Below are 24,279 nucleotides of genomic sequence, written 5' to 3'. Positions count from 1 at the left end.
AGAAGAGGGCTTTGTGATACTATGAAAAAAGCTATCGCTTTAGAATCACCACTGAAAATAAATTATAGAAGCTCCAATAAACTTAACGAAGACACTTTACTGAGCCTATCTATGGTCGGTAAGTTAGTTGAGAAGGAGGTTCTGGAATCTCCCTTTTCCCTGTATTCCAACTGGTTTTTCTTCCTATTACCGGGCCTTTGTAGCCACTTTACATCCCTTCTTTCAGGTCACACATATGCGTTGGCGCTCGTAAACTTATAACTTTTTTCTTTGTTTCGTTTTTTTGTTTGTTTGTTTTGCTTTTTTCCATTTTTGCGTTTAGGCCTTAATGATCTTTTAACATAATATTTTTCGTAAACACCTGTCAGAGTCTATACAAATAAATACACAAAAACTTTACACACAATTCTATTCCATCAGGCGTAGAAGACAACTTCCAAAAATTCGATCAAGGCGAGATCCAGCATTTGGGAGAACCTTACGACTATAGCAGCATAATGCATTATGGGCCGAATGACTTTACCCGTAATGGACGACCAACCATCATGGGATTGAGGAGTGGGTCAAACCAAATGGGTCAGCGGAAAGGATTTAGTGCTAATGACGTTCGGCAGATCAATAAGTTGTACAAGTGTCCTGCAAGTGAGTTTTGATGTTAAATACCGTAAAAGGTTCAAACACCAAGACAATTACAATCTACCTTCCACATGCATTACATGAAGTGTATATCCCGTGTGAGTGTCGTAAAACTCAAACCAAAGTAATCACGACGGCCACTCAGAAGAAAGGAAAACACCAATGAGAATTTAAAGTAAAAACAACCAAATTGGCTAAAGCGCGGGAAAACGCGGGCAACCAACTCGTGAGAGTAGTCGTGATTGGTTTTAGTTTTGCATCTGATTGGTTGGAAAAGTGGCACGAGTTTTCTAGACCAATCACAGATCGAAATAAAGAAAACTAGGGCAATTCCGGATTTCTTTTGACAGACAATTGAAAATAATTCTATGGAGACAATTAAATCTGAAATAGGTATCAATGTATCTTTTTCCATTGCGTGGGATAAACCAAATAAGTAAGGCAAAGCTGAACTTGATCAATTTTTCTCCTCTAGAGCCAGTTACTCCAGGTCCAGATGAGAATTCTGTTGGTGAGTAATTTCGCACATAGAGACCTAGCCAAGTTCATTGGGGTTGAGTAAATTAGTAGTGCCTCTCTAGACGAATTCGAAGTCCATCGCGAGTTTACCTCCCTCCCACTTCCACTTCGCATTTCGTTACAATTTACAAGGGAAGAGGCACAGTGAAACCAAAATGGAACTTTCACTTCGGGTTCAAACTCACGAACTGTGAGGCCTGAAAACAGACGCATTCTTGTTCGCAAATGGTTTGCATAATTGACCGTAAGTAACATTTCTAGCGGATGCCGGAAATCTTGTCAAACTCCGATTAAGATTAGATCTTGTGTAATCACACCAATCTATATCGTATGAAAACCGAACCTTGATTAACGGTAATGAGTGTGAGTTTGTAGAATCAGGAAACGTCACAGTGGCAGTTGTCTTCTTACCTGGATAAGAGTAATGTCCGTTAATTTATATCAGTCCTTTTTTTTCCTTTTTTTAGAATACTGTAACTTTGACAGTGGTTCGCTGTGCGACTTTACTCAAGCGACTGGAGACCAGTTTGACTGGACCCTCCATAAAGGTCCTACAAGGACCGGTGGGACTGGACCAGGCACAGATATGTCTGGAAAAGGTCAGCTATTTGATTATCCTATTTTGGAAGGCTTCCTCCCGGTGGAGATTCGGCAAGCCAGAAGGCTAGTAAAATAGTGCTTTGAATCTCTTCTTTCATTAATTCTGCGGCATTCCCAAATCCCCACTGCAGGATCTATCAGATTCGTAGATTATTGGCCGATTTTGTAACAAAACTTAGTCATAACTTGGTCGGTAGTCGGCCCCTGCTGACTCTTGTTTTTACACAGGTTATTACGTTTACATCGAGACATCCACGCCTCGTAGAAAAGGCGACAGAGCTGTCCTGCTGTCTCCCCGGCTGAAGGGACCTTATTGTCTCCGTATGCATTACCACATGCTGGGTGTTAACATTGGATCCCTGAGGGTTTACAAAAATTCAACATCGGGTAACAGTGTTGTGTTTTCCGTTGACGGTAATAAAGGAGATCAGTGGTACTCGGCGGAATACTCCTTAACAGGTCCCGAGCAGTTTCAGGTAATGACGAGTACGAGTACGATCTTGTCCCGAGTGATGTAAAGTTTACAAGGATCCTTTCTTCGTTGAAGGATAAAACCCATCGAGCGCCTTTTGATTTATTGGTGCTTCACTAGGCACCAAAGTGCAAAGTGGTTCAATAGCGAATTGTTTTAGTTTTGCATCTGTGTGTACGAGAGGGTGACACAAATTTCAATACCAATAGCATACAGCAAGACCAATACAACCCTGGGTTCCTTCGACATTCAAATGAAAGCATCTTTGTCAACACCGAAACGCAATCTCTAATGATTTGGCTCTTGCCACGTCCTGTGAGCTATTAGTTTGAAAATATGACAACCCTTGAAATCTAAAAACTGAAGAAGAACATTGCGAGGGAATGATAACTTAACTAGAAACTGTAAACAATCTCTAAATACGAGAGCGATCTTCGCATGAATGAACACTACTTAGGAGTCGTGAAAAAACGGCCTGAAAGAAATTCAGGCCTGTACGGGATTTGAACTTCTGCGAAGCTGGTGTTCGGTCAACTAAGCCAATATTTCAACAAGGAATTTGTCATTATGTTGCTTCGTTATAGACCCGTGAAGTGATGGATAAATGACTGATCATATAAAAAAATCATGTATGTGAACTGCGGTTTAAGAAATGATTGAGTTATGATCATTTATATTGATCTCTTTTGCAACTGTCTTAACACGCGTTTTTCCGATAATTTTTGTATACGTTGCAGCTTGCATTCGAGGCTGTCCGTGGCAATGGCTACCGAGGTGATATTGCTTTAGATGAAATTAAACTTGTCCCTGGAAAATGCAACGCATCACCGGGCACCCCTGCTCCACCTGTCATCAAAACGCCGGTCAAACAAAAGACCACACCTGAGCCACCTACTCGTGGAGAAGGTAAGCATGGGTATATGGGTATTCAGTCATAATGTCACCGTATGAATTACCTCCCCACCCAGTCATCTACCCACCCCTCCCTTCCCCACCTCCCCCTTAGAGACTAAACTTCTTGTGTGGATATTTTCTAGTGTACTGCAACTTTGATTCAAGGACTTTTTGTCAGTTTACCCAGACTACTGCTGACGAGTTTGACTGGGTTCTGAACAAAGGGAACACCCCAAGCGCGCCGCAGACTGGCCCGAGATCTGATGTTTCTTCTACAGGTTGGCAAATAGCTCTCACATCACGGCATCTTCAGAAAAAAAGCAAACATTTGTTATGAGATTTTTCTGTTTTTTTTTTTTTCTTTTTTTTTTTGGCGTATTGGTGACCTTTTTGTTTGATTGAGAATTAATTTTCGGGCTGTGAACCTGAAAACACTCTGCAGACTTTTCATGGTACTCGGGTAAGCGAACACAGCGGTCAAAGATCGGCCATGCTCAGAGCCTCAATTCAACACGACAATTTCCTGCGCAAACTTTGACAGGAAAACCTAAGAAACACCTGCTGCCACGTAAAAGAAGCGAAAGAAAAATTGAAATGGATATAAAAATCTGTAAAAGGAAACAAAAGGTTGGAAAAGGAAAACTCGAGTCTTTTTTAACACAAAGCTTATTAAAGTAGGAGTATCCTGTTGATTTACCAATCTGTTTTGAGCTTTATCAAAAAAGGTATTTGCTTTTAAAACGCCATTAGTTACCAGCTTGTGCAGATAATAGTAACTCGTGTGACCACTGTGTTACCTAAGATTCTGTCCTAGTGCTTCATAATAACTTGAGTTATGCCTTTTGTTTTTTCCTCAGGCTACTACATCTATGCCGAAGCTTCATTTCCGCGTCAAAATGGAGACCGCGCCCAGCTTCTCTCGCCGAAGCTGATCGGTAGCTACTGCCTTCAGTTTTATTATTATATGCACGGAGCTCAGATGGGAGCTCTACATGTCCTTCTTGTTTTGGGCGCACGAAGGTTCAAACAGTTTTCCTACACAGGCGACCAGGGACAAAAATGGCATAAAGCCGAAATCGACAATTGGGGTAAACATGCCTACCAGGTACGTTTTCAGGACTTCCCTTAATGTTGACAACTAAATCAAAATGACAGCTTGAGGTGGTCCAAAACAGTCTTGTAATCTTTGGACATAAATTTTTTAATATATCGATTAGACCAAAATTGTTTCTTGACAAAAAGTGCTGAAAAAATGCCCAATGTTACTAAAACATGATTGGATCATTTATCTGATATAGAAAGTTACCACAGTAACACTACAGTCTCTTTAAAATACTACTGATTCTAGCTGTTGATGCCTGTGACTCAAAAAAGAACTAGGTGATACCCATTACTCGTTACTGATTACAATAAAATCTAGAATCACATCCAAACATCAAGAGTCCTCCCTCTAAAAACTGTTATTAGGTTCAGAGCCATCTTAAATGGTTTACAGCTTTAGGTAGCATTGCTGATAAATATATAATACTTCTTGAATTTGGTTTGTGCCTGACATTTAAGACTAAGAAATATTTGCTTCATCTAATGTGATGAGTTTTAGGGTATCATTTCCTTTGGCCTTAAGGGACATCTGGCACGTCTTCATTCGTCTAGACTGAATATTAAAAAATTAAAGTAATTGTTCAACTGACTACACAAAAGTCCATCAAAAGCCAATCAAAATTGTAAAGAAAGTGGCCAATCTTAATCAAAAAGTGTAGTATAGCAAGAAATGCGGATAAAACCTAATCTATTTTAACGTTTTCATTCAATTTTTTATTTATATTTTGTTCTAAATTTGCATGCTTTTCTAGGGAGGAAGGGGAAGGTAGATGGGTAGTTGTGCAGCTTTTTTCTCATCTAATCAGTCATCATCTTTTTTTCTAATTTTACAGCTAGGTTTTGAAGCAGAGAGAGGCATTGGTAACACTGGAGATATTGCTCTAGATGAAATCAGATTAAAACCAGGGAGTTGCAATCAATTTAAAGTCTACACCCAGCCCCCAACGACTATCAAAACTACTCCTTTAGTCGCACAAGGTACGTAGTCTGTTACGATAGAAAAGTTTTGATATGCTACAGCTCAAATTTGTCGTTGCTTCACGTAACGGAAATCGTGTCAAACTCCGATTAAGATTAGATCTTGGGTAATCGCACCAATATGTGTCGTATGAAAAATCGAACCTTGATTAACGGTAATGAGTGTGAGATCATAGCATCAGGAAATGTCACAGTGGCAGTTGTCTTCTTACTAGGATTGATGATAGGAGTGATGTCCGTTAATTGATGTCAGTCCTTTTTCTTCCATAGAGTACTGTAACTTTGACAGTGGTTCGCTGTGCGACTTAACTCAAGCGACTGGAGACCAGTTTGACTGGACCCTCCATAAAGGTCCTACAAGTACCGGTGGGACTGGACCAGGCACAGATATGTCTGGAAAAGGTCAGCTATATTATTATACTATTTTTATGGGCTTCCTCCTGATAGAGATTCGGCAAGCCAGAGGGGTAGTAAAATAGTGCTTTGAATCTCTTCATTCGTTAATTCTGCGGCATTCTCAGATCCCCGCTGCAGGATCTATCAGATTCGTAGATTATTGGCCGATTTTGTAACAAAACTTAGTCATAACTTGGTCGGTAGTCGGCCCCTGCTGACCTTTGTTTTCACACAGGTTATTACGTTTACATCGAGACATCCACGCCTCGTAGAAAAGGCGACAGAGCTGTCCTGCTGTCTCCCCGGCTGAAGGGACCTTATTGTCTCCGTATGCATTACCACATGCTGGGTGTTAACATTGGATCCCTGAGGGTTTACAAAAATTCAGCATCGGGTAACAGTGTTGTGTTTTCCGTCGACGGTAATAGAGGAGATCAGTGGTACTCGGTGGAATACTCCTTAACAGGTCCCGAGCAGTTTCAGGTAATGACGAGTAAGAGTACGATCTTTTCCCGAGTCATGATAACTTTACAAGGATCCTTTCTTCGTTGAAGGATTAAAGCCATCGAGCGCCTTTTGATTTATTGGTGCTTCACTAAGCACCAAAGTGTAAAGTGGGTCATTAACGAATTGTTTTCGTTTTGCATCTGTGTGGTCGAGAGGGTGACACAAATTTCAATACCAGTAACATACAGCAAGACCGATACAATCCTGGGTTCCTTCGACATTCAAATGAAAGCATCTTCATTAACACCGAAACGCAATCTCGATTTGATTGGGCTCTTGCCACGTCCTGTGAGCTATTAGTTTGAAAATATGACAACCTATGGCAAGCCAATTGTAGCAATATTCAATACTAAAATTCAATTTCAATTCAATGAGATTCAAGTTCAATTCAATGAAATTCAATTTCAATTCAATTTCAATTCAATGAAATTCAATTTCAATTCAATGAGATTCAAGTTCAATTCAATGAAATTCAAGTTCAATTCAATGAAAATTCAATGAAAATTCAAGTTCAATTCAGTGAAATTCAATGAAAATTCAATGAAAATTCAATGAAAATTCAATGAAAATTCAATGAAAATTCAATGAAATTCAAGTTCAATTCAATGAAATTCAAGTTCAATTCAGTGAAAATTCAATTTCAATTCAATTTCAATTCAATGAATTTCAAGTTCAATTCAATGAAAATTCAAGTTCATTTCAATGAAAATTCAATTTCAATTCAATGAAAAAAACAAACATTCAGAATTGCTTCCGGTTAGTAACCGGAAATGATAACTAGCATACGGGAACTTTAAGGCTTTATGTTTTCGCGCGGTAAATTTAACTAGCATAATGGCGGACGTAGAGCCAGAATTTGACGTGGAAAAAGACTTACCTGAATTTTTATCGTCAGTGCTCGATAGAACAGAGCAATGTATACATTATAGTGAAACGGATATCAGTGACGTGCAAGCACAATCTGTAGTTCTCGATCGAACCGTTAGTCTTTTGAGTTCTATTGCCTTAACTGACATTGAGCAAGATCGGATCGAGTGGGAATCTCTAGCTACTGCGTTTGCAGAAGTACTACGGGCTATTGAAAATCATCTCAAAACTCTAGCAGTAAAACCTTCATCAATTTCTCGACATAAATGTAAAATTCTCAGAACGGGAAATCCTGGGAGACCACAGTTCCTTATATCTCCTGACACGTTAGAAGATCTTCTCGGACTTGGATTTTCATTGGAAAAAATTTCTTTGTTGTTTGGTGTGTCTCGTTGGACAATTTATCGTAGAGTACAATCATATGGCTTGCAAAGCACGGCGAATTTTAGTTTGTTGCCGGATACAGAATTGGATGAATTACTTTTAGAGTATATTGCTCGTCATGGATTAACAACCGGGCGAACATATTTAGCCGGGTACCTTAAGTCACTTGGACTGAGGATTCAAAGAAGAAGAATTCGCGAGTGTTTAGCAAGGGTGGATCCAGCGAATACTGCCTTGAGGTGGGGAATGGTTATTTCTCGTAGGCAATACTCCGTGCCATGGCCAAATTCTCTGTGGCATTTAGATGGTCATCATTCTCTCATTCGCTGGGCTTTGTAATCCACGGATGCATGGATGGTTTCTCTAGAAGAGTTGTGTTTCTTAGATGTAGTAATAATAATCTTTCACAAACTGTTCTGGAACTCTTTCTGAAAGCAATTGAAAAAGATGGGTTGTGGCCATCACGTATTCGTGTGGATTATGGTGTGGAAAATGTATTAGTTTGTGATGCTATGGTGGAAGCAAGAGGTGAAGGTAGAGGGAGTTTCATTGCCGGTCCCTCCACAAGAAATCAGAGAATTGAAAGACTCTGGAGGGACGTCTTCAGGTGTGTGTGTCATCTTTTCTACTACGTGTTTTACGCAATGGAGGATACAGGCCTGCTTAACGTTGACAATGCAACGGATATGTTTGCGCTACATTTGACATTCCTCCCAAGAATAAACCTTGCGCTTCACGAATATGTGGAGGCCTTCAACCATCACAAGGTAAGGACAGCAAACCATTGGTCCCCATATCAGATGTGGGTCAATGGCAATTAGATGAGGATCCTGATGACCTGGAGTTCTATGGTGTTGACCCAGATGGGCCATCTCCATTTGAAGATAGCAACAACAATGTTGTTGTTCCTCCAGTGACATTACCAGTTGAACATCAGTCAGTTCAAGCCAAAGTTCTTGAGCAGATCGATCCATTCATGTCATCGATGCAAATGGGCATAGATATCTACACTAACATTCACCAGATAGTAAAGGAGAGCGTTGAAAACTGTTAATAACACTATACCTTTTTGGTAAATCATGTGGCCATCTTCAGTTGCTGCGTGGGATGTGCAGACAGTAAAGTTAACAATTGAGTGTCAATATTAATCAAATGCAAAATGAACATGCAACAGGATTTGATATGGTTACCTAATTGTCAAAGAAATTCAGTATTCAACACCAGTATAAAAGATGACTTAAACTTCAACTTTATTCAGGTACCTTAAAACAGAAACTCTTTTACTTATTTAAGCAGCTGTCTATTTTTGATAGCACAGGTATGATCCTCACATTTCAACAGATACAATGCTACAATCAAGCAGTGAAAGTTCTTGTGTCTAGCAACAAATTAAAAAAGTATTTTTGTTGAAGATTTTCTTCAATTTTTAAGTCTTTGCTAAAAGACACAGACAGCTAATTCACAAATAAAACACAACTTATGTCCTCCCCCATTTTCTAGAAACCATTGCACAACTTAGTAATCAATTTTTTTACTGAGTACTTCATTCTTTCCCATGAATTGTTATGAGTGCAATGACTGAATGAGCATTGGCTCCTGAAAATACTTTTAGCACAGACTGAAACACTTCACAATTCTTAAGATAAAACCCCATTTTAAATCAACTGTTGAATTGTTATTTGTGACAAATCCTTGTGCAGCACAATTATAAGGTACCACTAAACATTACCTTTTTATAATGCAAGTGGTCCAAAGAAAGCAATTTTTGCAACTCAACATGTTTTAATATACATTTAAAATATAAATTTAAACATCTTACACAATTTCAGCTGGAAATACAACAATTAAGGCCCAGTCTTTAGAGTCCATTGTTGAAATGATACCCAAGATATTGGCCAAGCCCAGCAAAACATAACACCTTTAAATGTAGCACCCCTTTGCCCACCATCTCAACTATGTGCCATATGGTCAAAACATCTGGAAGTGATGTTTCATCACTTGTTTCACTTGTAAACATTTACCAAAACGATGAGCTAGAAATCATTGTATTCACAACTTAATAGAATCTAAATTTACAGATTTCCAAAAAATGCATTTGCAAAGGCTAAATCATAAAGATTGAAGAGTTGTTCCTCACTTGGCAGCAATACATCCTTTGCACGTCTTGGTAAATACAATATATTTGCACAAGTGTTTGCAGTAGGTAGAAATGGGCATTCTGTGTGAGAGTTTGTGCCATGGCTTGCTGCCTCAACAAATTCTATACAAGGTGCAACACCAAACCCAAGTGGGGGCTCTTCATCAGTACCAGTGACAAACTGAAGTATATGTCCCAGGGTGATTGACCCCCTTTGCCCACTTGCTGCTAGCCTGGTGTATTTAGAAAACAAATCATAAATTTCTGATTCGAAACGGTGTACATTGCTACCCCCTTCAGAGAAATTTGGTGGGAGGAGGACAATCAGCTTTCTTCTTGACAAGGCTGAACTTTCTGAAGGTCTGAAAAGGTGAAGGAAGTTAGGTATACCATTTCCTATTTGATAAAGCCCCAGGGTTTTAAAGCCAAAGCGAAGCTTTGAGATACAAGGATTTGATGGCTCTCCAGAAGAAAAAAGGGCCTGGAGATGATCTTCTTTTAAAAATCTAGGGATACTGCCATTCTGCAAAGTGCTAAGGACCATTATTAACCCAATGGTTGAATAGTCATTAGAAAGATGGTCTTTGAGGCCATTGTCAAAGTACTTAGCTTTGATCTCTCGTAAACACAGGCGAAAGAACTCTTTCCGTGGACCACCATAATCCTCAGCACTCTCACCATAAAATCCAACTGCAAGTGTTAGTCTGGGGTCCTTTAAAAATTGCACTTCTTCCATAGCTGATCTCAAAACATCTTGTCGATTGATTAAGATGAAGTTGGTTTCACCTTCCAGATTTACAGTTACATCTTGCACATCCAGTGGTCTCCCAGTCACAATCAGACTTTGTGCATAGTGCAAAATTTCAGCAGGATTTTCAATACCATTAGATTTACAGTAATTTACACAATCCTTGGCCAGAAGATCCACAGACTGATTTTCAGTGTAATCAGGTTCTGTCTTCTCCCTTTTTGACTCAATTCCTGTACTGCTCTCTTCAAAGGTGGATACTGATTGCATTCCTGTTTGTTTCTGTTGTTCAGGAGTTTGTTGACTAAGCATTTCTGCACAAAAAAATATATGTATAAGAATGAAAAGAACTGACTTTTTTGGTTCTGTAAATGTTTAACGACACTTTCCACTGTGAGAAAAACAAATAACCAGCAGAATTTTTACTACAATTAAAAAGTTGATTAAGATGTGAAGAAAGTTTTGATGTAAATAACTAACTAACTTTATTTAACAAGGGTAAAACACATTACAGTCATAGGCTGACAAACCTGTGGCCCTCCCTAGATTATGTCAAAATTAGGTTGTTGCCATGGACAAATGGTCACAATGAGGCCAAGGAAAAACAAGTTACAATAAATTACTCTTAATAACAACCCAGTTTTAAAACTTTGCCTTAAAAATTTTAAAAACACAACAAAATTTACCTGGCAAATCATCATCTTCGATTAAGCTATTCCCATCGTCATCACATATTATACAGTTCAGTTCACTTTTCATTTTAATGTAAATGGCTCCTTGCCCGCAGAGCAATTTCACTTGTTTGTACGTGTATTCTTCACAACTAACAGGTGTGCTTAACTTTCGCCGGTTTGCTCGAAGAAACACAAAATCTCTGTTGCCAACTAACGGATATTTAGTCTGATCGCATCACCAATTTTGGATCGGATGTCGTCCTCTCCATCTGTATTAACTAAATTAACAAATCCTCTTAACAAAATATTATCGTGGTTAATTGACAAACTTTCTTCTTCGTCGTCATCCCCCACGTGCATAAGAGCAAATTCAAACGGTTTAGATTGTTCTGGAGTTGTTTTTTGTTTCTTTCCTCTGTTACTGGTAGGAACGGACGGTGATGCTGATCGAAGTCGCTCCCGTTGGCTCAAGCGAGAACACAATCCTGTACTTCGACTTCTTTGCAACATGGATCGAGCTCGCTCGACGGCACTAGCAACATTGTTAGTTAAACTTAAGTTATTTTCAGACACGACTTGAGTGACTGAGTCCGGAACTTTCGTATTTGAGCTTGAACTAGAGCTTGCTAACACTTGAGACACGAGTCTTGAGCACTCGCCCAACGAATCAGCAAGGTTTCGAAGATGTTCCTCCATTTTGTTGGTTAAAAAATGGCGGGAAAAGCGTTTGGAAGCGGATTCCCGTATGTTTGATCCAAGATGCTTTGCGCATAGTCTACACTGAATTGAAATTGAATTGAAATTGAATTTCCATTGAATTGAACTTGAATTTCATTGAATTGAACTTGAATTTCACTGAATTGAACTTGAATTTTCATTGAATTTTCATTGAATTTTCATTGAATTTCCATTGAATTTCCATTGAATTGAAATTGAATTGAAATTGAATTGAAATTGAATTGAACTTGAATTTCATTGAATTGAACTTGAATCTCATTGAATTGAAATTGAATTGAAATTGAATTTCATTGAATTGAAATTGAATTTCATTGAATTGAACTTGAATTTCATTGAATTGAACTTGAATCTCATTGAATTGAAATTGAATTTCATTGAATTGAAATAGAATTTTAGTATTGAATATTGCTACAATTGGCTTGCCATAATGACACGGGTGTGATCGCTTTCTTCCATGCACTTCTTGGCGATTCCAAAGACTTTGACTATTCTTGAAAACAGAACAAAGTGACCTGAGGTTTAAAAAGAGCGCTTCCTACTTTATTGAGAGACGACATTGACTAGTGGGCATCAGGACACCGAAAATACGATTTTTAAAGGTAAATTTGTAGTGTTTACAAGATGTTATGTGGACTCAAAGCAAACCACGATGGCAAAGCAAATTGTTTAACGCGCAGAACTATAGCTCGGTTCGTGCGTTTTAAAACTCTGGAAATTTGCGTTTTCTGAGAAGAGAAAGTTTCCAATTGGGATTCAACGCCGCACCGATCACAAATTTTGTGCGGAAGTCGAGTTATAGTGCCGTAAGAGAAAATTAGTACATTCTACCATTTGCGAAATTATAGCCATAGATATAAGTTCATTTTTGTAATCGACTTCTTCCTCGGTGTTGCTGTCCTGACTGCCTCGATAGCTATAGCTATAGCTAGAGATATAGGTTCATTTTTGTAATCGACTTCTTCCTCGGTGTTCCAAATAAGGTTCCAAATATTGTAGTGTTGCAAACGCTTTCGTTTGCCTGTTTATCATTTCCGTGCTTTGGATGTATAACAAAACGCTTATGTTTGCTTGCAAGGTAAACAGTTAGATTTGGTTCCCTCGATTTTCATAGTTTCGCGTAATTTCGTCTCGAAAAACAGTGAGACTCTTTGGAGAACAAAGCTACTCTTACCCTCGCGAGCAGACATTGAATGTATGATACAATGTGCACAATCGATTTTAAATTCTTGACGATGGCGCGTGATCAGTGTCAAATTACCATGAAACCTTTCGTTATGTCTTAGTTTTGAAACCTATCTTTGGTCAACAAAAAACAGAAAATAGGGCTCTTTATAATTATTTACATCTCGTTAAGTGACAATGCATGCTATTGTATTCGCCTCCTTCTTGAAACAACGCAGACAAGGTTCATGTTGATTATCTCAACATCCAATCTCATGTCATAAATTTTTTTCGATGAAGCTTTTTATGCGATTCTTCACCAAACGCCTTAGGTTTAGCTTCTCATGCGATCGATATTTGTAACAAATTATAATCCGTCAAGTTCTTCTCCGATTAAGTTTTCTGTGCAAAAACATGTGAGTTAGATGCACCAATATTCCTAGGAGGTCAAATCACGTGTGTTGGGAAGACGGTGCTATAGAAACCCTCCCATGATGCGTCGAAAGGAGACAATAGAGAGGTTCTCAATGCCATAAAACAGCCAAACAATTTAGCCGTCAGGCGTAAAAATGGACAGATTTGAACCGATAGTCGTATAAAAAAAGTTATACGACCTAAGGGGTACGTTATTAAGAGGTCAAATCACGTGTGTTAGGAAGACGGTGTTATAGAAACCCTCCCACGATGCGTCGAAAGGAGCCGCAGGCGTAAAAATGGACAGATTTGAACCAATAGTCCTATAAAAATAGTTATAAGCCTAAACTGTCATATATCGTCCCACATTTGTCACACCACTTGAGACTTCTTTGGGCTGCAATGTAATAGTCACTCCATAACCATAAATTTATTTTTCGTTTCAAAATGGATCCAAATGTGCTGCGTGAATATGCTAAACGTCCTCTGGAGATGAGCAACAAATCAAAGCTCTACAACAACATCAGCACTTACCTCCTCTTGGTTTTTCAAAAAAGTGTCATGGGGAATACCTGAAATAATTTCTTAATTAAATGATCAAGATTAAAGTTCATCATCTGACTGCAATAGAAAAGACAGCATTATGGCTTCTGATATTCGAAAAAGTTCAATTCGAGAGCAGAACTGCTGGAACTGCTGGAGAAGATAGATTTTTGTCAATGTTGAGCGTTTGTGAATTTTGAAGTTGCTTTAGTTGCAAAAGAGAGGTTTCTAGAAAAGAAATTGCCCCACAGAGTGGAAAATTTGCCAGTTCATTGAAAAGGAAGGCCTAGTTAAATGCCCCACTTTGCCCGGGGTGTTTACTTTGGAGAGCAGGGGTGGGGCTATGGTGAGAGCAGTATTATTTGTTTGATTGTTGATCGACTGTGTTCCTCCACACGTTGATGAAATGTCGGTTCGTGAAGCCGACACAGGGCAAGCACGCGCGCTATGTTATAACAGTCACTATTCTAAAGTTATTCAAAGAATAGACTTGTTTTGAAAAACCTTCTTAATTAAAGGATGTAAGTTTCGGAAAAAAATAAGTAATATTTACCTTGATAACCTGTCATACGCGACCGCTGTCCTATAAAAAAATACCTGACACTTACCTTGTACATCGTGCTAGTCAAACAACGGAATTTTCTTGTATCTTACACGCTTGACTCGTTCGCAACCATCGACATCTGTTCTCGCGCTCGTGCGTGGGATATTTAATCAGATTTTCTTGGTTTTGATCGTCACTGAATGTTTGGACGGGTACTAATCGACCAGCAGGTCGGATGCGGGCCGACAAAAATGAAAAGTTGTCTGAAAAAAATGAAAAGTTGTCTGAATAGCTTAGTTCTCTTAGCTTGAGGGTCTCGATAGGGTGATGGCAGTTACGGCTGACGGTTAAAATTCTGGCCATTTTACGGCTAAAGTTGATATCATTCCATTATTGTCAACATAATTTTTTTTCAACGGCTAACTTTTTTTATACGACTATCGGTTCAAATCTGTCAATTTTTTCGCGTAACGGCTAAATTTTTTGGCTGTTTTATGGCATTGAGAACCTCTCTCTTGTCTCCTTTCGAAAGACCAAATCAGCGGAACGGTACAACCTGTTATTAACAGAACCGGCCAACGGGTTACTAGCACGCACTTTCTAAGTTGAATCGAGTTGTTCTCAATTCAAATGAAAGCATTTAGCAAGAAACAGGTTCATGAAGATTAAGTTTGAATAAACCTGCCTCAATTAGGGCAGAATCTCTGATGTAGGTTAAAAAACCAATTCCACAAGCAGTTTACGTTTAATTGAAAGACAGGTGAGTCGTAAATTGTTTCGTGAATATGCACTACTATTTACCTCCGCTTCGATAAAAATTCAACAGACTACAAGAAATGGCAATGACATATTTCAAAGCAGATTTGATCAGTATTCAAGTTTGTGCCGTCTCAAAAGAAAAAAAAGTTTGTTTTGACGGCATTGAGTAGTAATTAATTCAACCGTTTCCAACCTTTTTTTAGTACAATTTACCACAACGGAAATATCCATTGTTTTTCGTTCAGCGTCGGTCAAAATTTGCCTGAAAAGGGCAGTGACATATTTCAAGGTTGAACAGGCATATTGAAAACGCAAACCCCACCAAGCAATGGAATGGAAAAGGATCTACTCCTTGCCTTTTGTTGTCGCAATAGAAACAAAACTTTGGGAATTTCAAAATAAACTTGACATTCACATTCACCCTGATGCAATATTTGTAAAACGGAATTCGAATCCCTCGAAGAGTTACTTTTCTTTTGTAAGTCAACAAAGGTCGCTAGCAAGCATTTTTCTTTTGGAAAAACAAACAAAATGTTTCTGTAAAAATCCATACTTAGTTAGCTATCTAGTAAAGCAATAATCCTCGAAGATGAGGTCTAATTCAATCAGTTGCAGAAAAAAAGCCAAAAAAAATTACTTCGACGGAATTCGAACCCATGCCTCCTAGATTCTCGATGGGCGCTACTGCCAACTGAGCGACGATATCGCGTGATGAGAGCAAGTTTAGAAATTTTATCGACTATCTTATTTGATGGGTTTAACGAAGGTGAAGACAATGTTATCTTAAGTTATTTGATGCTCATGGCAAAATTCTTTATTTTGAAATACAAATTGAATGACTAAGATCCATCATTAAACATATTCTCTGTGAAAGTAAAATCAATCTACGACACAAAATGACGAATAGCATCAAAACAAAAAGAAAAGATTACTAAGGAACCAGCTATTTTAATCGCCTAGGTGGTTTGGAAGATTTTTTTTTTTTGGGGGGGGGGGAGGGGGGGAGGGGGGAGGAATCACGTGGTTTCAAGGGGAGCGGTAGGTGGTGGACCAGTCGTCGCCAACAGAGTATAACAGGGGGTATGAAGAAAATTGGCTGCCCATTAACTGCAAACGAGGGGAATCATGCGACCAATAAAGAGACCTATGTCAGAACGAAATTAAAAACAAATTTTCAACTTTGTGCGCGGTTAGTTTTTTTCCTTTTTTTTTGGCTATGACGTTGTTTCTCGAACCCATGGTATCCGTAGTGATTCTTTTAGTTTATTATTACTATTATCATTATTATTATTATTATTATTATTATTATCCTTAATTTTTTATCATCATTGTATTCAATATATTACCTGTAGTATTGTGATCATCTTGGTGTAGCTATGTGTTACTGTATGGCACCATTTATTCTGCTATGCTTTTGTAAATTGTAAAATATCTATTTTTGTTATGTTCTATTAACCCTTTAAGTCCGATGACCAAGACATATTTTTTTCCTTACAATACAAATACAATCTCAAGCAGACAAGCGATTCGAATAAATGGAAAAATCAATTAAAGTATTATTGATTGATCCAGTACCAAATTCTCTGAGGTAACATCATAAGATTTGTATAGTAGATAGTAAGGAGAATTACTAAAGATATCTTGATAGTGAAAGAGTGAAGTGTCTGTCCAACAGTTACTGAACGCTACCATTGAAATGATATTTCTATATCTGTACGGGAGAAGCCCACTAAAAAACTATTTAAAAGAGAAATTTTCATGTATTAGTTTTCTTAGTATTAATTGATGTCTTCCTTTGACCATGTACTATTTGTGTATCTGTTGTTTGTAATGGAGATAGGACTGAGTGGAGTCCAATTCGGTCTGTTATCATACGAGTGATAACAAGATTGGACGACCGCGCGCAGCGGGAACACGATTTGTTTATCACTAGTATGATTACAGACCGAATTGGACGACACGAAGTCTTATTACCGATTAATCAGAAAAATTACAACTTCCAAAAAGGTAGAATAGCTAAGTTATGAGAGAAAGGGAAAATTTACATCACAGCACTGACAAGGGAGACGTAAATTGTTAAATACCGCTCTGAAATTGACGGTAATCAAAATGAATGTGATTGAAGAAATGTAAAATGGTTTCTGTGTTTACATAGCCTGATGTAAACACGCGGGAGGTTGGGAGAACACGAGATAAGCGTGGGAAACCACGACGCGAAGCAGAGTGGTTTCCAGCTTATCGAGTGTTCTCCCAACCTCCTGCGTGTTTACATCAGGCTATGTAAACACGGAAACCATTTTACATTTCTTTTATAAAATAACTAATGAAAGAGAAACGAAAACCGTGTTTACATACGCTCATGTAAAATGGTTTTATGGCCAATCAGAGCGCGCGTACCATTTGAATTATTTTATAATGGTTGATTTAAACTACAACTGAATGTGATTGGCTTATTGAACTTTCCGATAACAACTTGGTAAGTGAATAAGTGGAAAATAGGGGTTTTTTAGACCAATCACAATCGAGGAAATTGTAATCGTTATGATTAAAAGTGTGATTCCTTTTTCACCCTCATATTTATATCGCCGTTGTTTATTGTATAAAAAAAATGTAACTTAATGTGAAGGGGATCTAATTGGCTCTTGATTATGCCCTTCTCCATTTTTTCTCTCGTTTACAATTATTCAAAGGTTGTAATTGTTCAAATGGAGGAAGTAACAAAAAGAAGGGGAAAAGGGTAAATTGACAATGAAAATCCCTAAATACGAAGAAAGAGAAGCTTAGGGAACTAATGGTAAACTGTTTGTACCTTAATCATATTTTAAAGGCCACTTTCTTTCAGAAATTCTGAGACGGTGACACTGAACAGCGTCCTCCACCAAACTTCACTATTGTTATGGGCATTTCTCGAAGATATAAACTCTTCCAACTTGTTGTCCTGCTAATAGGAGTGCTCCTGCTGTTTATAAACCTGAATCCTTCGGTAGAACCTGTTATGCCCGATCCACCGGATCCACCGGATCTCCTTCCTTTCCGTATCAATGTCCGAGAGATTCAAGGTAAAATAGTCTGGCCAATTTCTAAAGTCACGGTCGGGCTTCCTATTAGTCAAATCCAAGACCTAGGGGAAAAGAAGCTTAGAGTTCTCCTTGTGATAATTGTGTCGACAGCGCCTTTGCGCTGGGAACGAAGGAACGCCATACGACAGACTTGGTGGAAGTACTGCAGTGTGAAAGAGGTTAGTTCTGTTCCTCATGGTTCGGGTCAGATAAATTATGCCGGAATAACTTTTGATTTATTGTTATAGTCAGGGTTCCGAGCCTAATGCTGGCATGATGACTAAAATTCTTAAAAAATTCGCTTGATGTTACAGTTAAACAAGAGAAAAATATCTATAGACTGAGTTCTGTAAGCAGTGAGGCTGTTTTTCTTGCTTTCTCTTTTGGAATTTGATTTGGAAAAAATGTTGTGTTCTGAACCTCACCCCTGTTGGTGGTAGGAATGGGGGTACGAAGGGGAAGAAATTGAGGGGCTCTTAAAAGCTATCATCTTGAATTATCAATGAGCATAATGAAAAATTTTGAGTATTGTTTTCGCGTGAAACAGTATTCAAGGATGACGCCCAAAGGTACAATGCCGAAATTTCCGAGCATAATTAATCTGACCTGATGGTTACGTTACTTGACGTTTCTTAGCTTCGAAAAAAATTGTCCATAATTTTTCGGGTTACGTTATGTTTCAGCAATCTTTGCTTATTATAAAGCACTATAGCCTTCTAATGAGTTAGTATCTTAGACTCGCTCTCGAGCGCACTGGTTCAAGATATGCGCCTGGTCAGTTGTCAGCCCAAAAATTAACATACCCACAATGCCTTTCTTTAACTTATGTGCAGCATTGAACTCTGCGACGAAGATCAAAATTTTATTTCATTTTCGTAGTTTTGTTGCCAATTTTTGTTCTTTTAACCATTTCTTTAGTTTTCCCACATTTCCACACCTTTGAATTTTCGTGATGGAGTTCAATCTTCAAAATACATCCTTCCTTCACCAAGTATTAGAAAGTTAATTGCAGATAAGGCCTGGACCTACAGCCTCCTTCTATGTCCAATCATTTTCTCCTGGCCATACAATACTAAAGATTATAACTGCCTGCGCAGGTAGCTTGCCACTTTTTTACAGACGGACAAGTCGTCAACAAGAAGATCCAGAAAAATCTCTTAAACGAAACATCCCGTTACGGAGACATTGAGTTCCAACCGCTTCTGGGAGGGATAGAGTTTGGAATTCGCTTCTTGTATCACGCCAAATGGGCCGCGGCTAATTACGACTTTCAATATTTTCTTCGCACGGACGATGACTACTTTGTGTGTCTTAAGAAGCTTTTGAATGAGTTACCTTGGCGCCCTAAGCATAATCTCTGTTGGGGAAATTTTCACTGTGAAGTAAACATGACATGGATTGACGAGTCATGGATGATGTTTTCGCGAGACATCATTGACAAATTCTTGAATCAAGATGCACGTACCATGTTGTGTCATCCGCACGCTGACCAGCAGATCGGCATGTGGCTCAACAATATATCAGGTCGGTTACTTTTCCATGACGTTCGTCTCAATCACGTGAGGGAGTTTGACTGGCGGGCGAGAAACGTGTGTGTAACGTACATGGGAGTTCATCAAGCTTTTGCGTCGCGCATGCTACAACTGGCCAAGACGAGCGAGGACGGCGCTAAAACTGTGCCCCCCATCTCTAACTTTTCCTCGTATTGTGAATACGACACGTTTGACTATAGGAAGCTAAACGGCCAATATTTTTATGAACCAAAGCCTTGTGTTGAGAACGCAATATGGGTGAAAATCACCGATTATGGCTTGGAGAAGAGGGAAGAGTCAATTAATAGTTTAGTAGTCACGGACAGAACACTGTGACCCTAGGAAAACACAGCGTTTGCGCATGTCTGCGTCTGCGCACGTTGAAATGACTTAGTGCTGTGAATTTCAAGGTTTCAGAACCAAGTTGTCTTATACAAGTTGCAAAGAAAGTACAAACCAGTAAGTTATAGTGTTTTAACCCTTTAACTCCCAAAATATCATTAGTAATTCTCTTAACTGTCTGGCATACAATTCTTACGATGTCAATTTGGAGAATTTGGTATTGGATCAACTAATAATTCCATAATTGATATTTTACTTCATTCTCATCACTTCTATGCTTGACATTGTATTGATATTTTAAGGAGAAATTCTCTCTTGGTCACTCATGGGAAGTAAAGGGTTAAAAGTATATGATCTGTTTTGGTAAAGGTCAAAACAGAAAGGTAAATTAACAGTGTACCCGTACTAGAAAAAGGCTTGTGTTTAAAAATTCTTGAGTTTTCTTTTTCAGCTACTTTTGTTTCCTTTTACAATTTATATGAACATTTTAATTTCCTACGCTCATTTTTTTAAGACAGCGATTGTTTGTTATGTTTTTGTTTGACATTTTGCGTGTTGTTCAACTGCATGGGATACCATGGTGACAGACTTCATGTGATCCATTGGAGATGAATTTTTTATGTCTGAATTAATTAATTGTGAAGTTTAAGCCACAAAGTTTCACCAGGTAATGTGCTCTTGGTTTCACTTAACATGTTATACCGTTAAAATTTTAATAGGAATGCGATTTGAAATGTAAAGTGTAAGCATCTGACCAGGGACTGAGACTGGTCATTATTCATCGGGGGGGGGGGGGGGGGGGGCAGAGGATTTTGGTTGTGTCATAATAAAATTTTCGTGCAATTTTTTACCTTGTAGACTCCGAATCTCTTGTCCTTTTTGGCGGCTAATAACCATTTAACCCAATGAAGGGAGAACCCAGCCTCCCCTTCCCCCCTCCCGCTCCCTGCCCCCAGCGCGCGCCATTTCCCCCTCTCAGTCCCTAACAGGATGCATATTCAAGAAAAATGAAAAATATAAAAGATTTCACCCTTTAACTCTTAAGATCTGATTGTTCACTTTTGTCTCTATCTGCAACACATTTCTTTGTAAATTAGTGACGAGAATTTGGAGTTAGATGAATATGACAATAACAATATAACAACCATTGTCCCTGATAACTTCGAGTATTCTCATTACCTGTTTACTGGATAATGTATTGATATTGTTGGGAGACTCAACATGTCAACCACTACTGGGAGTCACAGGGTTAAAGGCATCATTACAAAAAGAATCTAATAGGATTCTGAATTTTTTAAAGCCACTGCATTTTATCAGTGGTTACAAGAGATCTTAAGGAGATTTCCCCTTTTGATCTCCTGGATGGTTATATCAAAAGTTTCTTTGACGAACGAAATAAGTAAGCGGTAGTTGCAGAGAAAGACAAACATCAGTGAGATGACAGCGATATTACAAAGGAGAGAGATTAGTTTGATGGTGGAGATAGATAATTTTTTTCCTTCGACTTTTTTCTCTGTGAATACAGTTAAGAGTACCTTAGAGGATAAGCGGGTTTGATGGCATGTTACAAGTTTCATTTCTTGACAAGGTGACGTGACATCGTTGGGACCCCTCCTTTGCTTATTGGGCCAAAAAATTGACCCCTTCAAGAGCAATTCATATGCTTATAAAACGTTTAAAACGGTTCCTAGAATTATTTTTATTTCAGATTACGATTGAGTGTTTTTTAGGAGGATAATCCCCACCTTCTCTAAGTCACTTCCACGGTGCGCATTCAAAAAAAAAAGAACGGTGTACACAAACTGCTTTGACTATTATCTGAAAATTGAAGGAACTCCTTCAATCGGTGGGTAGTTAAAACAAATCTTTCCCGGATTATGTTACAGACGTTTTCTAAAGACATGGTATGTAGCTTTCACCGCCCCTTGAGATCAGCTAACGGAAGTGCGTATCTTAAAGTAATGCGACCCTCTCAAATGAAAAGGTCGCCCAACATGATGTCCGCTTAGTTTAGCCAGCATTATAAAATCTCACGTCCACCTGGATATTTTCTTTTCGATCGCTGTTCGAAATGGACCTCAGTGGTAATTTTCAAGTTCAAATCCTCACTTTTGGAGGGCTTCTATTTGTTTTATCTATTTTGACCGCGAGTACCGGAGGAAATGTGCTCATACTACCAGGTAAGGGAGTCATTTCTATGTAAACAGCGCAGCGTAATTTTTTTTTCTGAAGACAGACTGCAAAAGCCGGGAGTGCTTCTGGAAACTCGTGATGGGGTACGCTACATGCCGCGAGTCTAGAAACCCGTTAGCTACCTCGAACGAAATAGGTTCTTTTCGCAAAAACAATGTAATTCGCTTACTTAAAGAAAATGAAAATGGCATCTGCGAAACAATATATCCCATTACAGACTGCAATGCTGAGGAATTTTCAAAGCTTCTTAGATTAAGAGCCGAGAGGTTAAAATCTAAGCTCATATATAAACCGAGAGTGTGCAAAAACCATACTTTTCATGCTGCGCTTATTCATAAAGCTTATGTTTGAGGAGTTAACAGTGGGAATACGGAAAATGTTATTCCTATTTCTTTTACCCCAAGAGAATTCCAATTGCTTATTGTAGTCTATAATTGGATGACAAAGAAATTGACCCGAAAGATCACGATATCTCAAATCCAACAAAAATCACAAAACTGCGACGTGGAACTGCAAACTGCTATTTCCGTAAAACTACTCAAAAAATCAGGAGATTTCTCGTACAATCGACGGATCCTTGTGCATGTTGAGACTTGGAACTAAATTATTCAAAATCAGCGCTAGAATTTATGAATCCTCAAAGGAAGGCCGCAAATAATCTCCAACAAAGTTGCAAAGTTTTTCTTTCACTCGACTCCGACAATTGATTCAATTTGGGCTTTCACTTCGCCATTCAATACTTGAAAAATTGGGCGTTTCTTTCCAAAATTTAAATGATGTCAGCAGCCTAACCTCGGCTTCGTTTCGTTATCCACCTTCATGCCTTTTGATACTTGAATGACCGCGTGCAAGGAAAAGGAAGTTACAATCAATCTTTTATAATTGTTTCAAAAACAGGATACAGGACATTCTTTGACCTTTGTTTATGTTGTTTTCCCTAGTACCCACCCCCCCTCAGAATGGCGGACCTGTGACTCAAGGTGAGAACCTAATCACTTGACGCAAACTAAGTCGGGTATCCCGTGTACTTAGCTATTAAATTTGGTGGAACACAGGTCACCCATGCTCAGTACACGAGCACATCTGTACTAAAAAACTTCAACTCAACAGAATTTGAATAAAGAACACGATGTCCTTTTTAGACTAATGGGTATGTAGAGGTAACTAAGAATATTGCTCACCGCGCTTTTAAGTCGATCTAAAACAGATTTACCAAGCGAGGTCAACTTTTTTTGGCTATCTTCCGGGAATTTACTGATAAGCAATCGTTTTTCCACACTCAATCCATGTATTTCTGATGTTGCGTAATAACAATGTAGTACAGTTATACTCGTATATCGAGCTTAGGCAACCAGTGTTTGAAAAATCTTTAGCAACTGCACAAACTTAGCGAGTCGTACTTGCTTTTTAAGAGCGGGTTTGTATAGAAATGTTGATGGAAAGTAGAGCGCGCGCGAGTTTTCTAAGTAAACTGAAAAAAAAAACATTGTCACCTTGATCTCTTTTGACATGATAAGTTATTCAGCGAACAGAAAAGAGAAAAAAAAGTACAAGGGAAATATAAATATTGCATAATGCATTTTCCTTTTTCTAGGTGACTTGAGACAAATTACTCCAGACAGCGATGAAGCTAAAATCAATGAAGGTATGACTACACAATCCAGGCCCATTCCTTTGTACCCCGTAAAAATGTTACAGCACTTCACTCTTTTAGTAGTTTAAACGGCTTATGGCTGCCTAATCAAGTTCAGGTACTACACTAATTTCATCGCCACGGGCGCTCTCTCCTCATGAAGTCATTACATCACTAGGTAAAGGTCTGTTAATAATCACATAACAACATTCCTCGTATCAGGCCAAGATAGTAACAGAATAACGATCCTAAACTCCAGCATAAAAAAAAAAAATTGCAGGTCATCCGGGTACGTGATGGTTTGTAAGAGTTCCGCAAAGACCTTGGAAAGTTTCTGTTACAAGGTCAATCATTAATTTGATAGGACTCAGCTCACTAATTAGTTGTTCAAATCATTCCTGCTCAAAAAACGCGTATTCTTGTCCTGCTTCGACTTTCACCACCGATT

The 24,279-nt window shown here is 38.5% G+C and overlaps 2 protein-coding genes, 1 long non-coding RNA gene and 2 pseudogenes across 3 annotated transcripts in view; 4 read left to right on the top strand and 1 right to left on the bottom strand.

The window, feature by feature from the left end:
• The window catches only part of LOC131799659 (uncharacterized), a gene marked incomplete in the record, with an annotated part of 189,028 nt that overhangs the window by 14,875 nt on the left and 149,874 nt on the right, over positions 1–24,279 (top strand). The window contains 7 exon segments of the mRNA XM_066163274.1: positions 421–642; positions 1,112–1,147; positions 1,623–1,754; positions 1,984–2,231; positions 2,965–3,133; positions 3,265–3,399; positions 3,979–4,111. Coding sequence (XP_066019371.1) covers positions 421–642; positions 1,112–1,147; positions 1,623–1,754; positions 1,984–2,231; positions 2,965–3,133; positions 3,265–3,399; positions 3,979–4,111 — 1,075 coding nt within the window.
• Positions 6,807–8,734, top strand: LOC136279467 (uncharacterized; annotated as a pseudogene).
• LOC131775873 (uncharacterized) lies at positions 8,553–11,666 on the bottom strand. The gene is made up of 2 exons (XM_066163307.1): positions 10,926–11,666; positions 8,553–10,553 (listed from the first exon to the last, which is right to left on the bottom strand). The coding sequence occupies exons 1-2, from the start codon at positions 10,996–10,998 to the stop codon at positions 9,427–9,429; spliced, it is 1,200 nt and encodes a 399-aa protein (XP_066019404.1). The 5' UTR covers positions 10,999–11,666; the 3' UTR covers positions 8,553–9,426.
• Positions 12,066–20,791, top strand: LOC131799669 (beta-1,3-galactosyltransferase 6-like; annotated as a pseudogene).
• LOC136279485 (uncharacterized) lies at positions 21,982–23,843 on the top strand. Its single transcript, XR_010716897.1, has 3 exons — positions 21,982–22,185; positions 23,140–23,178; positions 23,793–23,843. It is a non-coding gene; the product is annotated as an uncharacterized lncRNA (long non-coding RNA).

This window comes from Pocillopora verrucosa, chromosome 3, assembly GCF_036669915.1.
Source record: "Pocillopora verrucosa isolate sample1 chromosome 3, ASM3666991v2, whole genome shotgun sequence".
Classification (NCBI taxonomy): domain Eukaryota; kingdom Metazoa; phylum Cnidaria; class Anthozoa; order Scleractinia; family Pocilloporidae; genus Pocillopora; species Pocillopora verrucosa.
This window is presented reverse-complemented; position numbering and strand designations above follow the sequence as displayed.

What these genes read in the sequence shown, in the direction of transcription:
- LOC131775873 (XM_066163307.1), bottom strand. Translation starts at nt 10,998, where the DNA reads ATGAAAAGTGAACTGAACTGTATAATATGTGATGACGATGGGAATAGC. An exon ending in CGAAGATGATGATTTGCCAG is followed by an intron (nt 10,554 to 10,925) that starts GTAAATTTTGTT and finishes TTTTTTGTGCAG; the next exon opens with AAATGCTTAGTCAACAAACT.